Source organism: Oncorhynchus kisutch, linkage group LG18 (assembly GCF_002021735.2).
Source record: "Oncorhynchus kisutch isolate 150728-3 linkage group LG18, Okis_V2, whole genome shotgun sequence".
NCBI lineage: Eukaryota > Metazoa > Chordata > Actinopteri > Salmoniformes > Salmonidae > Oncorhynchus > Oncorhynchus kisutch.
The window spans coordinates 45523523-45547939 of record NC_034191.2 but is presented as its reverse complement, the minus strand read 5'-3'; the positions used below and the strand labels follow the sequence as shown (position 1 = coordinate 45547939).

Sequence of the window (24417 nt, the reverse complement as noted above, 5' to 3'; positions counted from 1 at the left end):
TATATTATGGAATCACCTAAGACGTTAACTCAACAAATGTCCATATATGCAGGCTTCTCAATTATAAATTAAGAGGCAGGGGAAGGAGAAGAGCAGTTAGGTCAGAGGGGTGGCCTCTTGCCTCAAGGTTTCATAGGATAAAGTGGCATAACTCCTCTGTGTTTATGTAACAAAGTAAATGTCCCATCTATGTTAACAGGGCTGCAGAAATTAGCAAGGTCAGTAATATCATCTGGGTGTTGGGATTCAGAAGGAGTGTGTGAAGTGGCTTCCTCTCCTCAATTTGCACTGATCTAACTGTGACAATACATAATAGGTAAGAGATTCAAAAGCTGGCTCATGGATGCCTACCGAATATTTGCTTTCCCCTGACCAGTTCCATCACCTCTGGGCAGATGAAGGAAATGAGACAAGAGGCTGTTTGACTATTTACCTCTAGTCTAGCAAGGCCGTTCTTTCATATATCGTAAAAATGTGGCTGTCCGAAGCTACCTTACCTCAAACATCTTCATTTGTTCTGAGACATACTGAACAAAAATATAAAACGCAACAATTTCAAAGATTTTACTGAGTTACAGTGCCTTCGGAAACTATTCAGACCCCTTAACTTTTTCCACATTGTTGCGTTACAGCCTTGTTCTAATTGTCATCCCCCCCCCCCCCCCCCCCCCCATCTACATACAATTTCCAATAATGACAAAGCAAAAAACAGGTTTGACATTTTTGCTAATAAAATAACTCAAACACCACATTTACCTAAGCTCCTTTGGCAGGCAGCGATTACAGCCTCAAGTCTCAAAGAGTTCAATATTGCTTCTCATGGTCTGAAAGTACTTTAGGTGCCTTCTGGTAAACTCCAAGCAGGCTGTCATGTGCCTTTTACTGAGGAGTAGTTGCCATCTGGTCACTCTACCATAAATGCCTGATTGGTGGAGTGCTGCGGAGATGGTTGTCCTTCTGGAAGGTTTTCCACAGAGGAACTCTGGAGCTGTCAGAATGACCATCAGGTTCTTGGTCAGCTCCCTGACCAAGGCCCTTCTCTCCTGATTCCTCAGTTTGGCCAGGTAGCCAGCTCTAGAAAGAGTCTTAGTGGTTCAAAATGTCTTCCATTTTAAGAATGATGGAGGCCACTGTTCTTGGGGACCTTCAATGCTGCAGAAATGTTTTGGTACCCTTCCCCAGATCTGTGCCTCAACACAATCCTGTCTCAGAGGTCTACAGACAATTCTTTCAATCTTATGGCTTGGTTTTTGCTCTGACATGCACTGTCAACTGTGGGACCTTATATAGACACGTGTGTGCCATTCCAAATCATGTCCAATCAAGCAAATTTACCACAGGTGGTCTCCAATCAAGTTGTAGGAACATCAAGGAAAGTCAATGGAAACAGGGTGCACCTGAGCTCAATTTCTAGTCTCATAGCAAAGTGTGAATACTTATTTAAATAAGGTGTTTTTCATTTTTAATAAATGTCTAAAAACCTGTTTTCGCTTCGTCATTATGGGGTGTGTAGATTGGATTAAATGTATTTCCCCCTCATGTTAGAATAAGGCTGTAACGTAACAAAACGTGGAAAAGGTCAAGGGGTCTGAATGTATGTAAAAGTAAGAGACAAATTAAGTGAGTGAAAATTGTTTATCACAATTAAGACAAAGCTACTCTGCCACAAAGGTTTTGCAATTTGGTTGACTAGTAGCTGCTCTTGGACAGCATTGGTACTGACTTGGTCACCACTCTCTGGTGGTCATTTGGTAATGTGCTCTACTTGTAACAAAACACTTATTTACACGTTAGGGCATGCAAACTTGATTAAAGCTGAACTCCGTAGTAGCGGTAGTCAAAATGATCCAACTCGTTAGTTTTCGCTCTTGAATTCTGAATGGTGCAGTGCCAGAATGACCACCCGAGCCCGGCACGCTATACGGTTGGGGAAATGTTCCTCAATCCAGAGATGGAATGTTTCGCTGTACTCCTAAATATCCCGAGAATATGAATGGCGAATCAAGAATATTGAAATATAGCTAATTGTGTATTTAACTGCCCCTTGTCGTCGTGCTAGTAAAGGTAAATCAACTCATTGGTTTCAATAACACTTCGGTTGTGTTGTTGAATTCCTCCCAACGCTAGCAGTCGTGTTTTAATGGAATCCAATGGGCTGCTATAGCATTAGCTAGCCTAGCATGCTGACAACAACGGCCCGCGTTCTGGTATAGCACCATCCCGACTCGAGAGAAATGAATGAGTCTGATCATTTGGGCTACAGTAGCGGGAAACGGTGCCAACGCGTTATGTGGCCAAGCTCAGAAGCGTGGAGCAGCATGGTAATAAAAAAAAAGCTGTACATATTGATGTTGTGCTCTTCTGTCCCGCATTATGTCCGACGGGAAAAAGGTGTTTGTGATATTACAACAACGAAGTTATTGACAAACGGACGTGGTTGTTTCATCTTTGCGGATTGCAGTTGTAAGTGTTATTTCAATTGATTTTGATTAGATTTTTTTTAAAGAAGCGCGAGGAACAAAATAAGAAAGAGGACCAGATTGTAAAAATACTATAGCAACATTAGTTCAACGCCTAGTGACCTCGTCAAGACTCCATTGGTGTCAACAGTGGGATAGTGTTGTTGAAAACATTACTGGCCGGATCTGATGCACAGTACCTTTTCCATAATCCAAGAAAGTTGTGAATCTCATTACTTGATGCTTGAGGACATTTTGTTTGCTACTTTTCAGATTTTTGGGGGAAGAAAATTGAAGAGGGGCATCCGTTAAACAATTATTAAACTGTGTATGTCCTTATCAATCAATACAAAAAAATACAAAACTTTAGAAAAATAACAACCATGTGATAGTATAATGGAATGCCCATTTCTACAGGACTCCTTGCTGCTGGCCCTTTCCTGCAATTTTCTTGGAGCACTCCAATAGAGCGTTGTGAATGTCTTTGGCGCAGGAGATCTGTGACTTGATCATGCTGAGGTACTGTGAGTAGGACAGGGACTCTGTCTGTACGGTGTCAGGCTTGGTGGCTGTTGGGACCAAGTTAGGAGAGTGCTTGGCACTGTCAATGCTCTGGGATAAGCACTCGTAGGCAAGCCGCTATGGGGGAAACAAAAGAGTAATAGTAAGCAGATAACCAGGCTGCCAGCTTTATCAATGTATAAACTATACTGTATGTTATGGTGAATGATGCTCGGTACTCTAAAAGTCTAATAGAAAGACGTGTAATAATAAGAGGTGGTGAACAATTTCATTTTGTGTGTGCCTCACTAAGCAGAGCTCCAGCTGATCGCACAGGGCATAAAACTCTTCCAGACTCTTGTCAAACCGCTGTACACTGGCATCGCTGCTCTTTCTGAAATACAAAGGCATTAGGAAAGTTGTGCATCTCCAGCTCCAGAAAAAACACTTATACGCTGTGTGTGTGCCATTAAGTTAGGGGAAAAGGGTACTTACATGCCATTGTCAATTGATGTATTATGTCCCAAATTTAAAGAGGCAATCTTCATGACATTCTAGACAGAAAATAATGATTAGTTATCCTATATTTGATGTAGTTACATTTTGCAATACCTGTACATAGCTATAAGCATAATGTTGTTACTGTGCAAACATATTCCATTAAAAAGCATTATCCCCCCCTGTCTCTGACCACTATTTGCAGTTCAACTTAAAAGGTAGTCATAAAAAAAATATTCCCTAGTCAGATCATTACTACTGTTCCAGATGGCTATGATTATTTAGGTAGTGTAAAGCGTAGCACAGACAATTTGACCAACCTTTACTTGTCGATACTTCCTAAATTCCCGACATGGAAGACAACGCATTGCTAGTTGCAGATGGTTCATTTAAAAAATCCTGTTATTAAATTTAAAAAAAAATTGCTCCATGAAGTAATCAAGAATGTGTACGCCGCCATCTTGTACATTTAAAATCTTCTCTCAGTGAGACATGATCATTTGCATGTCATGAGTGACTCAGAAATATTGAATGCAGTGGTTGAATTGGGCCAGTTCCTAGACCCTGCACTTATGATTCAAATTAGAGCCAGGTGGGGCTCTTGCACCTTTGGTAATGTTAATTTTGAATATAATGGAAAATTGTTGTCCACATTTAATATTTCCTCAGCCAACAACACGAGTAATCAACAGACATTTACTGTTTCCTGCGCCCCAGACGCACAGAGGTCTAAGGCACTGCATCTCAGTGCAAGTGGCGTTGCTGGTTTGAATCCGGGCTGTATCACATCCGGCCGTGATTGGGAGTCCCATAGGGCGGCGCACAATTGGCCCAGCATGGTCCGGGTTTGGCCTGGGTAGGCAGTCATTGTAAATAAGAATTTGTTCTTAAACTGACTAGCCTAATTAAATAAATAAAAACAAAGTAATCAACACCAGATAATCCAATAGGATTGCATTTAAGTTGTTCAACTGACTAGGTATCCCCCTTTCCCTAGAAGGATTTACCTATTCAATTGGTCATCTTGTCCCATTCTATGGGAGCAAATAATATTCCTCTGTGAGCTTTCAAATTTCGAGTGGCACTGCCCAGCAGTTTAATTGCCACTTAACAGAGCAGGATCACAGCTTTCTATTCTACCTACATTTATTCCTCAACTGACAGATGGACCATTTTAAAACCAGGGTTTTTAACAACAACATGGATTAGGCGCATAGCGATCACCAATGGCGTTGAATGCATTGTCGGAGATCTGAGCTGAATCGAACATTAGCTGCTAGCCCTTCTCATGACACCAATAGATGTATTGGAACGCTGTATCACAACCCATAGTGCGGCGCACAATAGGCCAACGTGGTTAGGGTTTGGCCGGGGGAGGCAGTCATTGTAAATAAGAATTTGTTCTTAATTGACTAGCCCAGTTAAATAAAATATGACGGATCGATTGAATTCTAAAGGTGGGCTTGAGTTATCTTGAGCTAGTCAGCTGACTACATCCTTGGCTGAGTGCCCCCCGCACGCCCCAGAACGAAGGACCCCCACCTCCCAAATTAACCACTGGTTGAATGACACTCACCTGACTCAATCAATGAGAAGATTTGAAAGACAGATGGCAGCGTACACATTGATTGATTACTCGAAGGATCGCCAAGTAAAGGTTGTTCGAAAATCCCCCTCTGTGTGGCAGAGAAGAGACCAGACTGACTAGCCATTGTTTCCAGCTCATGTAAACAAAACGTGGAGTACCTGGAGGCTCTCTTTTAATTGTGGAATAAGCATTTTGAATCGATGAACTGGGTCGAAATCTTGCTGTTGACTCAACTGCTGTTGTTGAAGTGTAGCAGCTTGCTGCATTCCAACTTGTGGAATCGGTCCACCGGGTTGTTGCTGCGCTGCCATTTTGGTAAACTTCTTCGGGGAACTTTTTACGGGGGACTACATGCTTTCATTGTGTGGTGCCGCCACCTACTGGGTGGGGTGAAAACTGAAACTTTAACCCCAAAGAAATAGTAATGGAGTCGTCATGGATCCTTTTTTTAGGCACTCTTACTTTGGACAAAGCCTATGAGGAAAATTAATGGCGTTTTTGTAGGATTTTGGGATAAACGCCTTAAATAAGGTATGTGGTATACACAGTCTTCGATCTTAAACGTTTTGTTCTAGGAGATAATCAGCTAACCTCACTTTGTGAATTTATGTAACAATAAAAACACATACTTCATAAAGGTCATGTTAAATGACTGCTATTATCTCATAGAACAATGTAAAATATATGCTTGTGTTAACCTCAGACCTTATTTTTCGGTGTTAATTCCAAAACCATATTATTTCCCTATAGGGATGGCCGAATGAACCAGAGCTCATTTATTTCTGGTAAGGACTAAATATATGTTCTACAAGTGAAAAACATAACTTATCTGTTGTAGTGACCAGATAGTCAAGTGGCTTCTCTATCAATTAAAAGTAAATGTCTCTTAAATGGAAGGCAGTCAGGAGGCAAGAGCATGTGGCACCATTCCAGCCAATGAGAGGGCAGATGTGTGCACAGCTGTGTTTTCTCAAAGTTGCCAGGATATCCTACTTATGTCAATACTCTTGCAACACCCTAAGCATTATGTAGCGAATAAGCACAAAAAATGTGTTAACCAAATAAAATACCACAGTATGAGTCATAATACCCCAAAAACCTAGCTGTCAAACAGGGAAATAGTTCCAATCATTTTTCAACCATTCTTTTTTCCCATAGCAGATTTTAGAACAATTAAAAGGGCTGTGTTCTGTGAAAGCTTACCCTGGCATAACATTTTGATAACCATGTACAATGCAGTCAAAAGTATTCACATTTTTACAAATGTTGCGTTAAAGCCTTATTCTACAATATATATATATATATATTTTTTAAATTCCTCATCAATCTACACACAATACCGCATAATGAAAAAGCAAAAGCAGGTTTCGAATTTTTGGCAAATGTATAAAAAAATATCTTAAACGGATCACATTTACATAACTATTCAGACCTTTTACTTAGTACTTTGTTGAAGCACCTTTGGCAGCGATTACAACCTTGAACCTTCCTGGGTATGATTCTACAAGCATGGCACACCTGTATTTGGGGAGTTTCTCCCATTCTTCTCTGCAGATCGTCTCAAGCTCTGATGGGGAGCATTGCTGCACAGCTATTTTCATGTCTCTCCAGAGATGTTTGACCAGGTTCAAGTCCGGGCTCTGGCTGGGTGACTCAAGAACATTCAGAGTCTTGTCCCGAAGCCACTCCTGCGTTGTCTTGGCTGTGTGCTTAGGGTCATTGTCCTGTTGGGAGGTAAACTTTTGCCCCAGTCTGAAGTTCTGAGCAGGTTTTCATCAAGTACTTTAATCCATTCATCTTTCCCTCAAATCCTGACTAGCCTCCCAGTCCATCGCTGAAAAACATCCCCACAGCATGATGCTGCCACCACCATGCTTCACCGTAGGGATGGTGCCAGGTTTCCTCCAGACGTGACACTGGGCATTCATGGTCAAAGTTCATCAGACCAGAAAATCTTGTTTCTCATGGTCTGAGAGTCTTTATGTGCCTTTTAACAAACCCCAAGCGGGTTGTCATGTGCCTTTTACTGAGGAGTGGCTTCCATCTGGCCAATCTACCATAAATGCCTGATTGGTGGCATGCTGCAGAGATGGTTGTCATTCTGGAAGGTTGTCCAATCTCCACAGAGGAACTCTGGAGTGCTGTCAGAGTGGCCATCGGGTTCTTGGTCACCTCCCTGACCAAGGCCCTTCTCCCCCGATTGCTTAGTTTGGCCAGGCGGCAAGCTCTAGGAAGAGTCTTGGTGGTTCCAAACTTCTTCCATTTAAGAATGATGGAGGCCACTGTGTTCTTGGTAACCTTCAATGCTGCATAAAAATGTTGGTACCCTTTCCCAGATCTGTGCCTCAACACAATCATGTCTCAGAGCTCTATGGACAATTCCTTTGACCTCAAGGCTTGGTTTTTGCTCTGACATGCACTGTCAACTGTGGGACCTTATACAGACAGGTGTGTGCCTTTCCAACTCATGTCCAATCAATTAAATTTACCACAGGTGGACTCTAATAAAGTTGTAGAAACAGCTCAAGGATGATCAATGGAACAGGATGCACATGAGCTCAATTGAGTCTCATAGCAAAGGGTCTGAATGCTTTTGTAGATAAGGTATTTTTTTTTTTTTTTTATACATGTGAAAGAAAAAAAGGTTTTTGCTTTGTCATTATGGGGTATTGTGTGTAGATTGATGATGCACTGTAAATCTCTCTTAGAACAGGTGACGTATTAATATATTGGCCTGTATTTACACCCAACAAATTAATTGCTAATTAGCTGCTAATGTAGCTAATACAGAACTACAGATGTAGCATACAGAACTAAGTACTAATGTAGCATACAGAACTACAGATGCCATGATCTGGACGATACTGCCAAATTGAGGAAAAGCTAAGAATCTCTGGATGAACTATCTAATGTTAGCTAAATGCAGTAATTAATAAATTGGCTAAATGTATCTAAATGGAAATTCTGTGAACTGTCTTTGGCAAGTTTTACATTTACACAATACCTGTTAGTAAAGTTGTCAACTACACATGACGTGCAGGGGCTTGCATGGATTTGTAGTTTTGCATGTCTACTTTAATGCTAATTTGCATTTTCGATTCTGAGATTAAATGGAGTTGAATTATTGATAAAAGTCACTAACGTTACATGGTTATCCTACACGAAACACAGCCATTAATTTAAGTGTTTCTAAAATCCCCTCTGGTAAAAATGTATGGTGGAAAAGATATTGGAACCATTTCCTTGTTTGACCGCTAGGTGTTATGGGTATTATGACACACGCTGTTGGGATATATTCAAGACTCGCTCATTGACCTCTTTACAAATACTCCTAGCTAGGTAAGCGAAAAAGACAAACGTAACCTGCTGGGGAAGACAGATTTCGGACCAAGTTATCCCTCTCGCCTAGTCCACTCTGAATATACTCAATAATACGTAAACTAAAAAACCCAACAAAATGCTCAGTCTTATATTTTAATAAGACTGAGCATTTTGTTGGTTTTTTTAGTTTACGTATTATTGAGTATTAGATCATTATTCTCAGATCCCTACACAAGCTCTGGGGCCTTTTTGGTGAACTTTCAAATCCAGCGAGAACATCAACTACCGGTATCATACTCTCGCGCCTTCCAAAAATAAAAGTCGGTTTCCATTAGTTATCACAAAAAAATTGGCTATATCGTAAAAAAAGTAAATATTTTGCTCTTAATCTAAGGTTAGGGTTAGCCTTAAAGTCGGGGTCTGGTTTAAAACCAGATTTTAAGGAGATAAATGGTAGAAATGGGCGGGGTTTATTACTCAGTGACTGTGGTAACTAGTGACAACCATAAAACGCCGTAGAGAAAGGAGAGTCCTAGTGATTCGCTTTTGGCTTACTGCAACACAAATCTAAAATGGCAGGAGCTGATGGAGATGATTCTCTCTACCCCATCGCCGTGCTCATTGACGAGCTTCGTAATGAGGATGTGCAGGTAATCACATATGCTCTGTTTATACGAGGTATTATATTGGTGTTGTTTGTTTTACTTAAACATGTCCAATTTCAAATAGGATAGCTAGCTAACCGTACCTTACATCCCGAGGCCCCTTGCCTTGGCCTGTGAAGTCTGCCTGGCGCACCCAGTCTGGCTAACGTTAGCGTGTTTCTTGGTGTAATAAATATCAACCGGAATAGCTACAAGTCGTATTTAGTTACTGCCGTGTATAACTAACTGGTGTTAGCTAACGTTAACCAAGTGACCTAACGTTAGTAACTAGCTAACGTTACTAACGTTAGTAACTAGCTAACGTTAGTTTGCTGGGCTACTGTATCACTATGCTAGTTAGCAGCTAACTACCTTAACTAGTTCATAAACGTAATCTAACTAGGTGGTCAAATTCGCATGTTAACTTGCAGAGGCACCTAGCTACTTTATTTTGTTACTGAAATATCAAAATGTACACTTCACACAACTTTACTGTAAACGCATGTCTATAGCTGCTAACGTTAACTACATTCCTTCCTTGTTTGTACCCGTCGGTCATCCAGCTCCACCCTGGTAATGGTTGTGAGACTATCATTATTGTAACAAACTAGTTATCTAGGTAACGACTGACATGATTAGTTTATGTACTATCTGCATCTTGCTTTGGTGTCTCTTTCAAAAACACCGATTTCCTATACTCTAGTTAAAGGTTGTATGTTCATAGGAAGGCATCTACATGGGAATATGCCCACGTCTGAAATAGTATTTTTAGTTAGCCTTAGTGAAACGCTAAGATGGTTTTATAGATAATGGTGGCATCTCTTGTTAGTTTCATGTAATAACATTACCTGGTATTGTCTACGTTCCAAGCTGCGACTGAACAGCATCAAGAAGCTGTCTACCATCGCACTGGCCCTGGGAGTGGAGAGGACCCGCACTGAACTCCTCCCCTTCCTCACAGGTACAGTGCATTCAAAGTACTCAGTACTTTTTCCAAATTTTATGTTACAGCCTTATTCTAAAATGGATTAAATACATACTGTTCCTCATCAATTTATACCCAATACCCTATAATGACAAAGAGAGAACAGGTTTTTAGAAATGTTTGAAAATGTAAAATAAATACCTTTTATTCACAAGTATTCAGACCCCTTTCTCTGAGACTAGAAATTGAGCTCAGGTGCATCATGTTTCCATTGATCATCTTTGAGCTGTTTCTACAACTTGATTGTAGTCCACCTATGGTTAATTGATTGAAAAGGATTTGGGGAGGCACACACCTGTTTAAGGTCCCACAGTGCATGCCAGAGCAACAATCAAGCCTTCAGGTCGACAGAATTGTCCATAGAGCTCTGAGACAGGATTGTGTTGAGGCACAGATCTGGGCAAGGGTACCAAAACATTTCTGCAGCATTGAAGGTCCCAAAGAACACAGTGGCCTCCGTCATTATTAAATGAAATACGTTTGGAAACACCAAGACTCTTCCTAGAGCTGGCCACCCAGCCAAACTGGGCAATCGGGGGAGAAGGGCCTTGGTCAGGGAGATGACCAAGAACCCGATGGTCACTCTGCTAGAGCTCCTCTGTGGAGATGGGAGAACCATCCAGAAGGACCACCATCTCTGCAGCACTCTACCAATATCAGGCCTTTAGGATAGTGGCCAGGCGTCAGCCACTGCTCAGTAAAAGGCACATGATAGCCTGCATGGAGTTTGTCAAAATAAGATTCTCTGGTCTGATGAAACCAAGACTGGTTTGTGTCAAGATGCCAAGTGTCATGTCTGGAGTAAACATGACACCATCCCTAAAGTGAAGCATGGTGGTGGCAGCATCATGCTGTGGGGATGTTTTTTAGAGGAAGGGACTGGGAGACTAGTCAGGATCGAGGGAAAGATGAATGGAGCAAAGTACAGAGTGATCCTTGATGAAAACCTTCTCAGGACCTCTGACTGGGGAGAAGGTTCACCTTCCAACAGGACAACAACCCTAAGCACACAGCCAAGACAATGCAAGATTGTCTTCCGGATAAGTCTCTGAATGTCCTTGAGTGGCCCAGCCAGAGCTCAGACTTGAACCCTTGCAGTGACGCTCCCCATCCAACCTAACAGCTTGAGAGGATCTGCAGAGAGGAATGGGAGGAACTCCCCAAATACAGGTGTGCCAAGCTTGTAGCGTCATTCTCAAGAATACTCTAGCCTCTAATCGCTGCCAAAGGTGCTTCAACAAAGTACCGAGTAAAGGATCTGAATAGTTATGTGAAAGTGATATTTCATTTTTATGAACTTGCAAAAATTTCTCTACTTATTTTTTTTGCTTTGTCATTATGGGGTATTGTGTGTAGATTGAGAAACACAAGTTCATCCATTTTAGAATAAGGCTGTAACGTAACAAAATGTGAAAAAAGGGAAGGTCTGAATACTTTCCGAATGCACTATGTCCTAAAATGAAGACCCAAGTTACAGCAAACATGAGTTGTCGCCCTCCCCTTAATTATGTTTCACACCTGACCTCTTGTAGACACCATCTATGATGAGGATGAGGTGCTTCTTGCCTTGGCTGAGCAGCTGGGCAACTTCACCATGCTGGTGGGAGGCCCTGAATATGTTCACTGTCTGCTGGTACGTATCTGTTGCAAACTAAATCTGTCAGTGAGCATATAATGCATACAGATATTCAACAGACCTGACAACACTTTATTTTTTTACTTATCCAGTCAGCTACACATACGCACATTTATGTCCCTGTGTCTTTCTTTGCAGCCGCCGCTGGAGAGCCTGGCTACCGTGGAGGAAACGGTTGTGCGAGACAAGGCGGTAGAGTCTCTGCGTAAGATCTCTCAGGAGCACTCTCCTGTGGACCTGGAGGTGCACTTTGAGCCTCTGGTGAAGAGGCTGGCCAGTGGTGACTGGTTCACCTCCCGCACCTCCGCCTGTGGCCTGTTCAGCGTCTGCTACCCCCGCGTGTCTAGCACTGTCAAGGCTGAAATACGCCAGTGAGTAGCTATATCAGGCGGGATTTAGCTTAGACCTGATTAACTAAGATCCCAATGGGATTGAAATATTAGAGGTGCGGACATTTCTTTCTCATATCAGGGGTCCAATGCACCCACCTTCGGTAGTCACATACTAGCCTTGCAGGCCCAAGTCCATCAAATTGGGATGATTAACTACACAATGGATTTGTGGTCTGACGGTTGGCGGGGTGTTCTCTCCACAGGCATTTCCGCACTCTGTGCTCAGATGACACTCCCATGGTGCGCCGCGCTGCAGCCTCCAAACTTGGGGAATTCGCCAAGGTTCTGGAGCTGGATTATGTCAAGAGTGACATAATCTCCCTCTTCACCGCACTGGCCTCTGATGAGCAGGTACATACATGTACTGAAAACACGCACACAGGGTGTCCTGTAGCATTGCGGTGGGAAGTGCGTGGAATTCTTCCAGCCATTTGCTAAAATCGACTGGCTTGTTGCCTGTGGAATTAACATGGCCATACAAATGAGATGTTTTTGAATGGGGATGGATGAATATTGAATAGCTTAGAACAGTCATATTACAGCGACTTCAATAGGTCACCCCAACTGGGACTCAAAACCGGGTCTAGCTATTGTTAACCCAACACCTCAGCAGTTACACCATGACAACTGGCCCGTGGGGGAATCGCGTGTTCCCTCTATGCATTTCTATGGTGTTGCGACAGTATTTTATTAAATTGGTACAGAATCAGCAATAATCCCATGCCCCCCCCGCCTGTAGGACTCAGTGCGCCTGCTGGCCGTGGAAGCCTGTGTGAGCATCGCCTCGCTGCTGCCCCAGGAGGACCTGGAGACCCTGGTGATGCCCACCCTGCGCCAGGCTGCCGAGGATAAGTCCTGGAGGGTCCGCTACATGGTGGCTGACAAGTTCTCTGAGGTGAGCATGTGGAAACATTGATGTGTTGCATGTAGCCATAATAGATCAAAAATATTTTCTCCTTTACCGAACCTGGAACGGATGTAATGGGGGGAGGGGGTATAATAGCACTGATATTCAGTGCTTCACATATGGTCACTTTAAAACTGCCTATCAGTAAACATGTTGTGCTAAATTGAGAGATTTGGCAGATGCAATAGCTCAAATGTTTGTCTAGGAAGAGTTATATTTTCAGTGGGATTACTGTATTGAATTTAAGTAATACAATCCAAGGGTGAGTAGTGGACATTTTATGGGGCCTGTAATGTTCATAGTCCCCCAGCGTAGAACTTTCTTTTTGTTTTCTTTACCACTTACATTCACCACACTAATCAATTGATTTCTAACCCATATGACCTTCTCTTGTCATTTAGTATAAAATGGGCCATATTGCCACTTCCATAATGTTATAGAAGTTCAGTCAATCAATATAAAAGCTTTCAGGCAACCTCTCACAAATTAAAGCTCAGCATATGTTTTTTTTGTGCACCACACTTACTGAAAGGACTTCTACCACTTTCTCCCTTGCCACCATGAACTTTGGTAGCATATGTTCCCAACCCCAAATCCCATTAGATTAGTGTGTTGATCAGCAAATCAGAGCAAGGTTAAAGGGGGGATTGTCAGAGCCGTAGATGGAGAGCTCTGCTGGATGTTAATTGCCATGCCCATAGTTTGTGGTAGACGTTCCCTCAACCAATTTAACAGTTGGCAGGAAACATCCACACAAATTAAAGCCTGGCAATGGCAAATCGTTGTGGGCACTTTCCCCTTTGCTTCCATGGATTTTGTAGCCTGTGCGTTCCCAATTTGAATCCCATCAGTCAAGTGTGTTGGTTATGGAGTCTCACGCAAAGGTTTAGTGGTGGGTGTTAAATGCCTTGTCACTGACTCCACAGCTCCAGAAAGCAGTGGGCCCAGAGATCACCAAGAACGACCTCGTCCCAGCCTTCCAGAACCTGCTCAAGGACTGCGAGGCTGAGGTCCGATCCGCTGCCGCCAAAAAGATCAAGGGTGAGTGTCTGGATACTATCTGCCAGTCATAAAGCCTATGTTGAAATAATGGTTTGAATGAGAAGCTTTTACCGTCTAATAGACCATGGTATTTACAATCCCCATTTCTGTCCTCAGAGTTTTGCGAGAACCTTCCAGAAGACAGCAGAGAGACCATCATCATGACTCACATTTTGTCCTGTGTCAAGGTAAAAAATTTTTTTTTAAAGCCATTTCACTTTTATCCCTTTTTTATTCTGCTAACTTGCGTATGCAGGTTTCTTTGACCTGTCAATTTCTCACTCACGAAGGGGCCAAAAACATCACATATCTAAAAAAATAAAAGCTGTTGTGTTCTGAAGTCTCGACAATAACGCATGTCAATCAATTTCTTGCGTTCAGATGTGCAAATGCGGAAGTAGCAGATATTTTTACACCCACAAATCAGTTTTTAGCATTAGTATCTACTGAGCTGATAAACTGAGGAACTGGTTGTTTTTGACTGTACTTTCTATATGTGAGCCATGAGGATATTATGCTTTTGTAGGTTGGGGTCTATGGCTAGATGAGGAGTTGCGCTCAGTATTAGCCTTTGGACAGCATGGGGCACTGTTGTATTCTAAATTACTTCCAAACCACCATCATTCCTAATCTGTCGAAGTGTAAGAGCTCACTGGTTGGTTCCCGAGTTTAAATGACACCCTTTTATTTCGAAAATATATTTTTTGGCGAAAAATGTCTCTTCCATGAACATCCCCAACCCCCCCCACATTTGAGTTATTTAGCAGATGCTCTTATCCAGAGCGACTTACTGTAGTGCATACATTTTCCTACTGGTGTTGCAAGCGTCATACTCAAGCAACTGAGCCACACAGGACAACTCTGTGCTGGGTCAGCTTGCATTAACTGATGATTCATTTCAACACAGAGGCTAGTTTCTTCACCTCTATTTGAAAATACCATATTTGCTGTCACTGTGCACTGCAATGTCTGACTCTTTCTCCTCTGACAGGAACTGGTGTCTGACACCAGCCAGCACGTGAAGTCTGCCCTGGCCTCTGTCATCATGGGCCTGTCCACCATCCTGGGCAAAGACAACACAGTGGAGCACCTGCTGCCTCTGTTCCTGGCCCAGCTCAAGGATGAGGTAACACCAGTCACTACTGCTCCTACTCGTTCTATTCATTAAGTACCAAATGGTTGAGGGTGGGGGTGCTGCCTGGACTTGGAGAAATGTCTCCCGTGTCTTGTCTGATCTGATCACCCTCTTTAATATCCTGTAATGCTATTGACCTTGTTCAGGATCAGATGTACCTGGCTGGCTCCCTACCGGAGTAAAAACCTAGGGATGACCCTTATAGGGTTTGAACCTTTTTCCCTGGTGACATTTGTACTAGTGGTGCTAGGCTATTTGATGCGTTTTTCAGTGACGTGTGGTTTCTTTCTGACATATCCTTCCTAAATGTAACATGTATCGCAGCTAAAATCCTGTTGAAGTAAGATGTCGGCATTAGCCGACACATTTACGCATCTCTGGTGGTTTATTAATACCAGAGTGGAAGGTTTTGGTAGATGAGGGAAATTGCACCGACAGCCTTCCTATTAAAAGATGTTCTAGTTGCCTCGCAGCCAAAGCTGACTTGACAGGGTTTATGTCATAAAGGATTACAGTCAGAACGGACAACCGAGGTGCGAAACACCCCGAATGACTCACGGATATAAAAAATATATATCTGTATTCTTCAATATTTCTACTACATATATTTAGTCTCTCAGCTGGCTGCTATCTCTGTCGTCTCCTATTAGGGTCACAGAAAGCTTGATGTGAAATCTGTCTGCGCATTCTGAGGCTAGGAATCAAGGGACTGGCGGAAGGTCTTTGGCAATTCGTTTAGCCTTTTTTTGCTAATGTCATGTTGAGATTGGAGCCAAGATTGGCATCATTATAAGCAGATAGGGATGCAATAGCGGTCACAATGACTTTTGCCACTTTTTAAGACCACTTGAAATAAAATGGCTTTAATTCTTAAAGGAAGACAGACATATGAAATGTAATTGTCCCCACAACTTAAACAAGAGATCCCTCTCTCTTGCCCTGCAGTGCCCTGAGGTGCGCCTCAACATCATCTCCAACCTGGACTGTGTCAATGAGGTGATCGGCATCCGCCAGCTCTCCCAGTCGCTGCTGCCTGCTATCGTGGAGCTGGCCGAGGACGCAAAGTGGAGGGTCCGCCTGGCAATTATCGAGTATATGCCCCTGTTGGCCGGACAGCTGGTGAGTCATTGGCTGCGTCCCCAAATGGCTCCCTATTCCCTTCATAGTGCTCTACTTGTAACTAGAGCCCTTGCACCCTTTTCCCTATATAGTGCACTACTTTTGATCAGAGCCCCCTGCAGTCCCACCTCAGAAGACCTGTCTGTCACATCCTCCTTTCCCCCTAATCACACATCTGTCTGTGGCCTACATCTGCCTTGTGCCATGCATATGTGCCACAATTTATGGTGGGCAAGTGCTCGTCACTAATATCATCCATGAATTTGTAAAAAAAGAGCTATGCAAGGAATTCAGCTAGCTTTATTTTTGCTTTCTGAGTAGGACTCAATTTTTGGTTGAATTGGAACCCAATTCAATAAGTGTTGCTTGCACTGTAATGTTTGGATATGGAAATGGTTTAGAAAAGTATTCTCTCCTAATCGCTCTTCTCCAGGGAGTGGAGTTCTTTGATGAGAAGTTGAACACCCTCTGCATGGCATGGCTCATTGACCACGGTAAGACCCCTCCCCCATACACACCACTTTTCAATGCATTTGTCCTCTGTGCGCTTAGTCAGTAGTGTCCTCCTCCATTGGACAGAGGTGGGGATCACGTCCCTGATGGATTGTGTGGATGGGGACGCGTCAGGCTGCAGCTCTCTCTTAAGCCTCACGACTGTGCAAATGACAAAGGTCTGATGACAACCCAGTGACTTAGACTGGGAGAGGCCAAATTCGCTCTCCTTAATTGCATGCTGCCTTCTGTAGCTGAGCTGGATAGAATGGGAAAACTACTGCAATAGTCTGCATCCCAAATGGCACGATATCCCCTATATTGTGCACTACTTTCTTTTTAAAATTTAACTAGGCAAGTCAGTTGTGATACAGCCTGGAATCGAACCAGGGTCTGTAGTGACGCCTCTAGCATTGAGATGCAGGGCCTTAGACCTCTGCGCCTCTCGGGAGTCCAATACCCATAGGGCTCTAATAAAAAGTAGTGCACTATATAGGGAATCGGGTGCCAATTAGTATACAAACCATACTGTAATACACCGTAACAGGAAGGCATTTGGATATGAGCAAATCAGCTATTTTCTGCAGTAGCCTTTTCTGTCAAGTTAGATTCAATGCTGTATTGAGCAGAGATGTGACTGTCAGGGACAGGTTTTTGTGCAGAACGTATAGAATACGGGAACAGGCATCCTGGGTGGGGGAGCTGGTGATCACGATACCGGTGATACTTGGCCTGTTATCACATTGTTAGTGAAATGTTGGTATTGTAACAACCCCACTCTGAAAATAGGCACATCTTGCAGTTTACGTATTTTTGGTCTTTTGAATGCGCTGGTTAGATTTGCATGTGATATGGAGACCTTGTTGGCTACGTCTTTTCGCTCTGCCTTTAATGTCAGCAGAATTTATTTTTTACCTGATCCCTTTTTCTATTCTTTAGACGGATTGCTTGCCCTACTATGGGTCAAATCTGGCAGGGACCCTGGCTTAGACTGTTGACAACATGTAGTTGTTGACAATTGTATTTAGTCTCCAAATGTTTATTGAAACATAAATATATTTACACAATGAGCACTTGTCTCTCAAACATTGTTACAGTTGTTGGTTAGCTTGCTAACTATTGTTTGCCATATTAGCTTAGACATGAGTTTCCCTTTGAGTTTGTTTCAGCAGCGGTGGCAAAGTTAACGTGGAGGGCACATAGTGCTGTCTGACCGACATGTTATGCTTTCTTGACAGCAGAGATTATTTGTTTTCAAGCTAATTCTCTGCATTTCAACACATTTTGCCATGGGGCTGAGAGAAAATGTCAAGTTTTTGCGATTGCTTATGCCCAGTTGTGCTATCTGAGTTACTCAAATACCAATTTCAGATAGAAGATGTGGTATATTACCTGGAAAAATAAAAATGCACACACACACACCAGTCAAGTTTGGATACCTACTCATTCAAGGATGAGAATAATAGTGAAGGTATCACAACTATGAGATGACACACGTGGAATCATTTAGTAAGCGCAAAAGTGTTCCTCAAAATTCTTCAAAGTAGCCACCCTTTGCCTTGATGACAGCTTTGCACACTCTTGGCATTCTCTCAACCAGCTTCATGAGGTAGTCACCTGGAATGCATTTCAATTAACAGGTGTGCCTTGTTAGTTTGTGGAATTCCTTCTTAATGCATTTGAGCCAATCGGTTGTGTTGTGACAACGTGGGGGGGAATACAGAAGATTTGATAAAAGACCGTGTCCATATTATGGCAAGAACAGCTCAAATAAGCAAAGCGAAATGACAGTCAATCATTACTTTAAGACATGAAGGTCAGTCAAGCTGGAAAATTTCAAGAACTTTGAAGTGCAGTTGCAAAAACATCAAGTGCTATGATAACTCTCATGAGGACCGCCACAGGAAAGGAAGACCCAGACATGCCTCTTCTGCAGAGGATGAGTTCATAAGTTACCAGCCTCAGAAATTGCAGACCAAATAAATGCTTCAGAGTTCAAATAACAGACACATCTCAACAGCAGCTGTTCAGAGGAGACTGTATGAATCAGGCCTTCATGGCCTAATTGCTGCAAACAAACCACTTCTAAAGGACACCAATAAGAAGAAGAGACTTGCTTCGGCCAAGAAACACAAACAATGGACATTAGACCGGTGGAAATCTGTCATTTGGTCTGATGAGTCCAAGTTTGAGATTCTTGGTTCCATCCGCCGTGTCTTTGTGAGACGCAGAGTAGGTGAACAGATCTCTGCATATGTGGTTCCCACCGTGAAGCATGGAGGTGGTGTGTCGGGGTGCTTAGCTGGTGACATTGTCAATGATTTATTTGGAATTCAAGGCACATTTAGCCAGCATGGGGACAATAATTTGTTTTTCAACAGGGCAATGATCCAACACACCCCCAGGCTGTGTAAGGGCTATTTGACCAAAAAGGAGAGTGATTTAGTGCTGCATCAGATGACCTGGCCTCCACAATCACAAGACCTCAACCCAATTGAGATGGACCGCAGAGTGAAGGAAAAGCAGCCAACATGTGCTCAGCATATGTGGGAACTCCATCAAGACTGTTGGAAGAGCATTCTAGGTTAGGTGAAGCTGGTTGAGAGAATGCCAAGGGTGGCTACTTTGAAAAATCTCAAATGTAAAATATATTTTGATTTATTCAGCTCTTTTTCTTTCTACGATTCCCGTCTTAGTCAGCAACAATGACGAGAAGCTGCGATCTGACCGTTCAGAATCATTATCAGCCAACCTGTACATAAAGCCTTCAACAGCAAGATTGCATCTCTTTTGGCCTATCGCATACATTTTATACTAAACCGTACGTTCAAAGTAGTATGATTAGCACACAGTATGTAGTTTTAGTAAGACGTTGGTAAGACAGGTTTTAATATCCCATTGTGGCTCCACAGGCTATTGGCATGGTTCTTCTAAGCCCAATGTGGTTCTCTAGCAGTCTTGTTTATGGCTGTATTTAGGGGCCAAATAGGGTTCGGTTAGTCAGTGGTTTAGAAATGTGTTGTACCCAGGCCCCCTGGTCTCCCGCTCTTTGTCCAACAGCTAGTATCGATTATCAGGCTTGTGTGTACCCAGATGTCATGTCACTGTATTCTGGGCACAATTGAGTGTTTTGAGCAGTTCTGCAGTCACTAGCCTCTTTAGCCATGATTACTGATTGGCATGTTTTCCATGCGAATGGGATTTTTGCCAATATTGTTACAAGGCAAACAAACTGACAATAATCCAAAGATGGCTGCCAAACTGGAATGGAAAGAGCTCAAAAGAAGCAAGAATCCCGGCAAATTTTCAGGTGCTGGGTATTTGTTTTTACTGAGTATTGTACGGACTGCCTACTCTTGTAGAGTTTGGATGTCTTAATTTAACTTTGATCTGTGTAATTGAGTTTTGTACACATTTTCTTTTTGGTTAGATTGAGAAATGCTAGTCAATAGATTCAATTAATATTCTTGTCAGGGCTTTCCTTTACCAAACAATCTCGAGTCCTAATTTCTATCTAGTTCTACAGGCCAAGGTCTCTAAGCATGTTTGTGTTGTCGACAGTATACGCTATCCGCGAGGCAGCCACCTGTAACTTGATGAAGCTGGTGGAGAAGTTTGGAGCCGAGTGGGCCCAGAACACCATCGTGCCCAAGGTGCTGGGTATGGCCAACGACCCCAACTACCTGCACAGGATGACCACGCTCTTCTGCATCAATGTGAGTCCTCCTGACCTTCATACCACACACAAACCCCTCAGACCATAGGCTTATACTAAGATGGAAGCTAGCTCTACTCAGGTTTTTATAAAGCTAGCCATATTACCACGGTGGATATTGATCATGTAGCTGCCGCCAAATAAAGTGGCTTGTACCTTCACGTGCATGTCGCACATGGGTAGTTGAACACCAAACTATTCATTGAGTTGACGCTGAACCATCAATCCATGGGCGAGTCGATGCCACATTTTCACTTTTGCCAAAATCAACAGGAAAGAAGATCTTGCAAATTTTGCAGGCTGTGGTGTAAAATAGGATATTATAAGTGGGTATTTTATTACGCATCATTAGTGCATTGAAAAGCACAACAATGCACAAACAGCCCCCCCCCCATCAATAAATGATTGTATTAAGTCATACAAAAGTTTTACTGTGCGTGAACTTTCAAATGTGTGATGTGTATTTTATTACTATTAACACATTTGATTAATAAAATATTGAATCGGTCTTCTTCAAATTAAGCGGACGACGCAATCTTTGCGAAAGGGAGGGAATCTGATTTCAGTGGTCCTCGCCTCGCGGCTCTGTCATTTCATTCAGGGTAAGTGGAGTTAGTTTGAGTTAGCCGCCTGCCCTGGAGCAGGTTAGCTTTGGGTTAGCCGCCTGCCCTGGAGCAGGTTAGTTATGAAGGATTCTTTGCATAGAAATGTACCTGGCTAAAAGGTGAGACACTTTCGTATGACCGGTTATCCTGCGTTAAACTCAGTTGACCAAAGTTACCTCGCTTACCTTTCAAACCCGATTTTTAGTATAGGGCTCATGTCATTAAACCTGAGATGGATTTAACCAAGCCATTTTTGAAAAAAAATTGTTTTAAAAGTAAATCATACTGTTTTATCATGACTTATTTTACATCCTGATATTCTAGGCATTTATCAGATGCTCTTATCCAGAGTGACTTAGACAAGTGACTAACAATCATTTGTTTATGCCGTTGTTGGTTTCCGTGCCATCCACCCCAGTCACTGTCTGAAGCCTGTGGCCAGGACATCACCACTAAGCATATGCTGCCAGTGGTCCTCAAGATGTCCAACGACCAGGTGGCCAATGTGCGCTTCAATGTGGCCAAGTCCCTCCAGAAGATTGGCCCTGTCCTGGACAGCAAGTAGGTCCTCCTCATCTACCACAAAGCCCTCGTTCAGGCATACCTGAACAACCATCTCCAATGAATTGTACAGTCTACATCAGGGTCGTTCTCAGTAGGCACAAAATGGGAGAAAATATTTTGAAACGGAGGCTCTTGCTTGAACTGGTCCAGTAAAGGATGTTCGTTTTTTTATTCCGTCGCAGAATGTTTTGCGTCTACTGAACATGACCCAGATGTCCATGCTTAATTCTAGCACTCAGCTAATCTATTATAGCATGGGAGTGTGGGGAAAATGTGTGCTTTGTCTGAAATGTTTTGTTTTTCTCAGTGCCCTGCAGACTGAGGTGAAACCAGTCCTGGAGAAACTAGCTACAGACACTGATATGGATGTTAAGTACTTTGCCCAGGAAGCTATACGTGGTAAGGATAGTACTGTCCATTTTCTTCTATGAAGTCTCCTCATAGGGCCACGTTTAGTTTGGCACGTTGTGGCACATTGCTGATAAATGTCCTTAATAGAGCTGCCGTAAGTCCTTGTGCTACATGTCAAAGAAGCATGTTTGTTAGGCTGTTTCTATATTATGTACAATGTTATGCCCTGCTGAATGTGTTGCCCAATCTGAACGTTAGTCCATCTTGTCATTCTTCTGATTCCTTGTGTTTTTCCCCGTAGTTCTGGCCCTGGCATAAACCAACCCAAGCTTGGCTATCCAGAGGAAACAAAAACCCAAGATAGCACGACATTGAACACTTTTCACAATATATTTATTGATGTTCAAGATCAAATGGTGAATTAATGGCGTCTATTAACGTCTATTCTTTTTTCTTTTTTTTACTCTGAAAATGAAATGAAAATGTCCAAGAATCTAATTTCCCCTCGCTGTAAATCTTTTGCTTCTCCAAGTGTGATGAAACGTGCATTTAAGCACAGTATGCTGACCACTGTGCATAAGTAACATTTCTGGTTTGACCCACACATTCCTCCCCGTACATACATAGCCGTTGACTGTAACGTTACTATTCGCACGGCCCCTTTCGCTGACACATTTCTCTGTACGAAGCACCCAGAACACGCAAGCCATCTCTTGGTTGCTTGTCCAAGTGCTAGACACATGCTATTGCTGCAGCAGATGGTGAGGAAGGCTGTTTTATTTGCTTGTGAAGAACCGCAAGGCTAAGGCACCCACAGATTTGTTTACATGTGCTGCTTCCTCTCCTGGGACATTTCTCATGTATTCAGAAAAGCTGTTGTGCAGCACCCCATCCTCTCTTTCTGTCCTGTGTGTCTACAATAAATTACGGTTTAATTTGTTCGAGAACATTGTGGGTTACTCATTTCTATCTAGAGTTAAAGGGATACTTTGATTTTGGCGATGATGCCCTGTATCTATTTCCCCGGAGTTAGATGAAGTTAGGGATACCTTTTTTTTCTTTCTGTCCACTCTGAAGGTAGTTTCATGAGCCAAAGTTAACTAACACTAGTTGGCAACTTCGTTCAAACTGCACACCGAGACAAATGGTATCCACAAGTCTGTTTGTTTGACGCATGGAAGAACAGTGGGAGAATTTGTCCACAATCTCATTTGCTATATTGCTCTTAATTGTTGTGCCAATTACTGATGAGCAATGGCTTTTTTTTGGTTTTCATATGGTTTTAACTCTTGATTGTCCTATTTTATGTCAATGTTTTCTGTTCTCTAAAGACAAGGCATCATTCCTCACGGGTTGTCAGTCAGTTAAACAAGGTTGACCACTACAGCTAAAATGACAGGATCACTAAGAATAGCAGGGCTCTGTGTAGGTGGTTGCATAATGTTTTATAGGATGGGAAGAGGGAGTGTGAAGGATTTGGTCAATTACGGTCAACTCTTTCCCTCATTGTCTCCCTCCCCATTTCCCATCGGTCTCTTAAATTTTATTTTAAAAACTAGTTTCCCATATTATGAAGACCCCACTTTGGGTTTTTATTGAAATCTCCTCAATTGTGATGCTGTACTTTATCTTGAACTAAATAAAGTCATAAAAATGTGGTTGTTTACTGATGTTCTTTTACTCTTTTAACCTTAAAATATAACCTTTTGCATTTTAGTGTTGTAGCTGTTTAGTTGTCTGCACACCCAAGGAGTCTACAGATTTTGCTACTGCGAAATGATGTTGCACAGCAGCACTGTAATGAGCAAGATTAAAGACTACTCCAGTGGCGGATTTAGGTATCGGTGACATGGGCAGCCATGTCACCAGCCAGGGCCACATCTTGCCGGGGGGAGCCCACACAACAATTCTGAATGGTGACATTTGCGCAATCGGTTTTCTATCGCTCATTTGCACGTCACATTAATGATATGTCATCTTGTGGAACTGAGTCAATTAACCTTATTGGAGTGGGCACCCTGATTCTAGTTTGTGAGCTAGGCAGGCTACTGCTTGGGAAGGTCTCCTCCTCAGAAGTTTGAGATGAGGCGGGGGTAGGTTGACCTCAGAACTCCCTGCTTGAAGCCCGGGGTACTGTAAGGGGAATCTATCAAATAGTGCACCTCTTAACTTTGTACAGTACTAATGCAATTATTAAAATCAGTCACAATTGTTAACGAGTAGTATAAAACCAGTCTAGACACAATGGTGAATTGATTTAGTCTTGACTCTTGGTTGACAGTGTTGGGGGATGAGTAATGTATTGATGCTCGAGTGCCAAATCAACACAAATGGATAAGAAAAGCTCTAATCCATCAGGTAGCCCAGTTTAGGAAAGAGGAGAAACGCGCAAAAGAAAAATATATGCAGCTATGTCATCTGAGTATAATATGATGCATGTAATGAAACAGGTTAACACGTGTTA

General features: G+C 42.6%; 2 protein-coding genes across 5 annotated transcripts; one reads left to right on the top strand and one right to left on the bottom strand.

Annotated features, from left to right (window-relative positions):
* Nucleotides 1-655: 655 nt before the first annotated feature.
* On the bottom strand, nt 656-5396 carry LOC109908853 (mediator of RNA polymerase II transcription subunit 29-like). 2 transcript variants are annotated; one of them, XM_020507589.2, is made up of 4 exons: nt 5205-5396; nt 3456-3514; nt 3270-3354; nt 656-3098 (listed from the first exon to the last, which is right to left on the bottom strand). In XM_020507589.2, exons 1-4 carry the CDS (start codon nt 5355-5357, stop codon nt 2871-2873), a joined length of 525 nt encoding a protein of 174 aa, XP_020363178.1. In that variant the 5' UTR covers nt 5358-5396; the 3' UTR covers nt 656-2870. The 2 variants fall into 2 exon arrangements, with proteins under 2 accessions (XP_020363178.1, XP_020363180.1); XM_020507591.2 differs by having other exon boundaries at nt 1617-3098; nt 3779-5365.
* LOC109908852 (serine/threonine-protein phosphatase 2A 65 kDa regulatory subunit A beta isoform) lies at nt 5085-23611 on the top strand. Of its 3 annotated transcripts, XM_020507588.2 has the most exons (16): nt 5085-5577; nt 5797-5831; nt 9882-9972; nt 11529-11629; nt 11771-12003; nt 12228-12375; nt 12764-12919; nt 13858-13972; nt 14090-14160; nt 14964-15098; nt 16053-16226; nt 16660-16720; nt 20280-20434; nt 21457-21599; nt 21910-22001; nt 22255-23611. In XM_020507588.2, exons 4-16 carry the CDS (start codon nt 11591-11593, stop codon nt 22269-22271), a joined length of 1539 nt encoding a protein of 512 aa, XP_020363177.1. In that variant the 5' UTR covers nt 5085-5577; nt 5797-5831; nt 9882-9972; nt 11529-11590; the 3' UTR covers nt 22272-23611. The 3 variants fall into 3 exon arrangements, with proteins under 3 accessions (XP_020363177.1, XP_031652020.1, XP_020363176.1); XM_031796160.1 differs by lacking the exons at nt 5085-5577; nt 5797-5831 and adding an exon at nt 7606-7650; XM_020507587.2 differs by lacking the exons at nt 5085-5577; nt 5797-5831 and adding an exon at nt 8848-9017.
* Nucleotides 23612-24417: the final 806 nt, after the last annotated feature.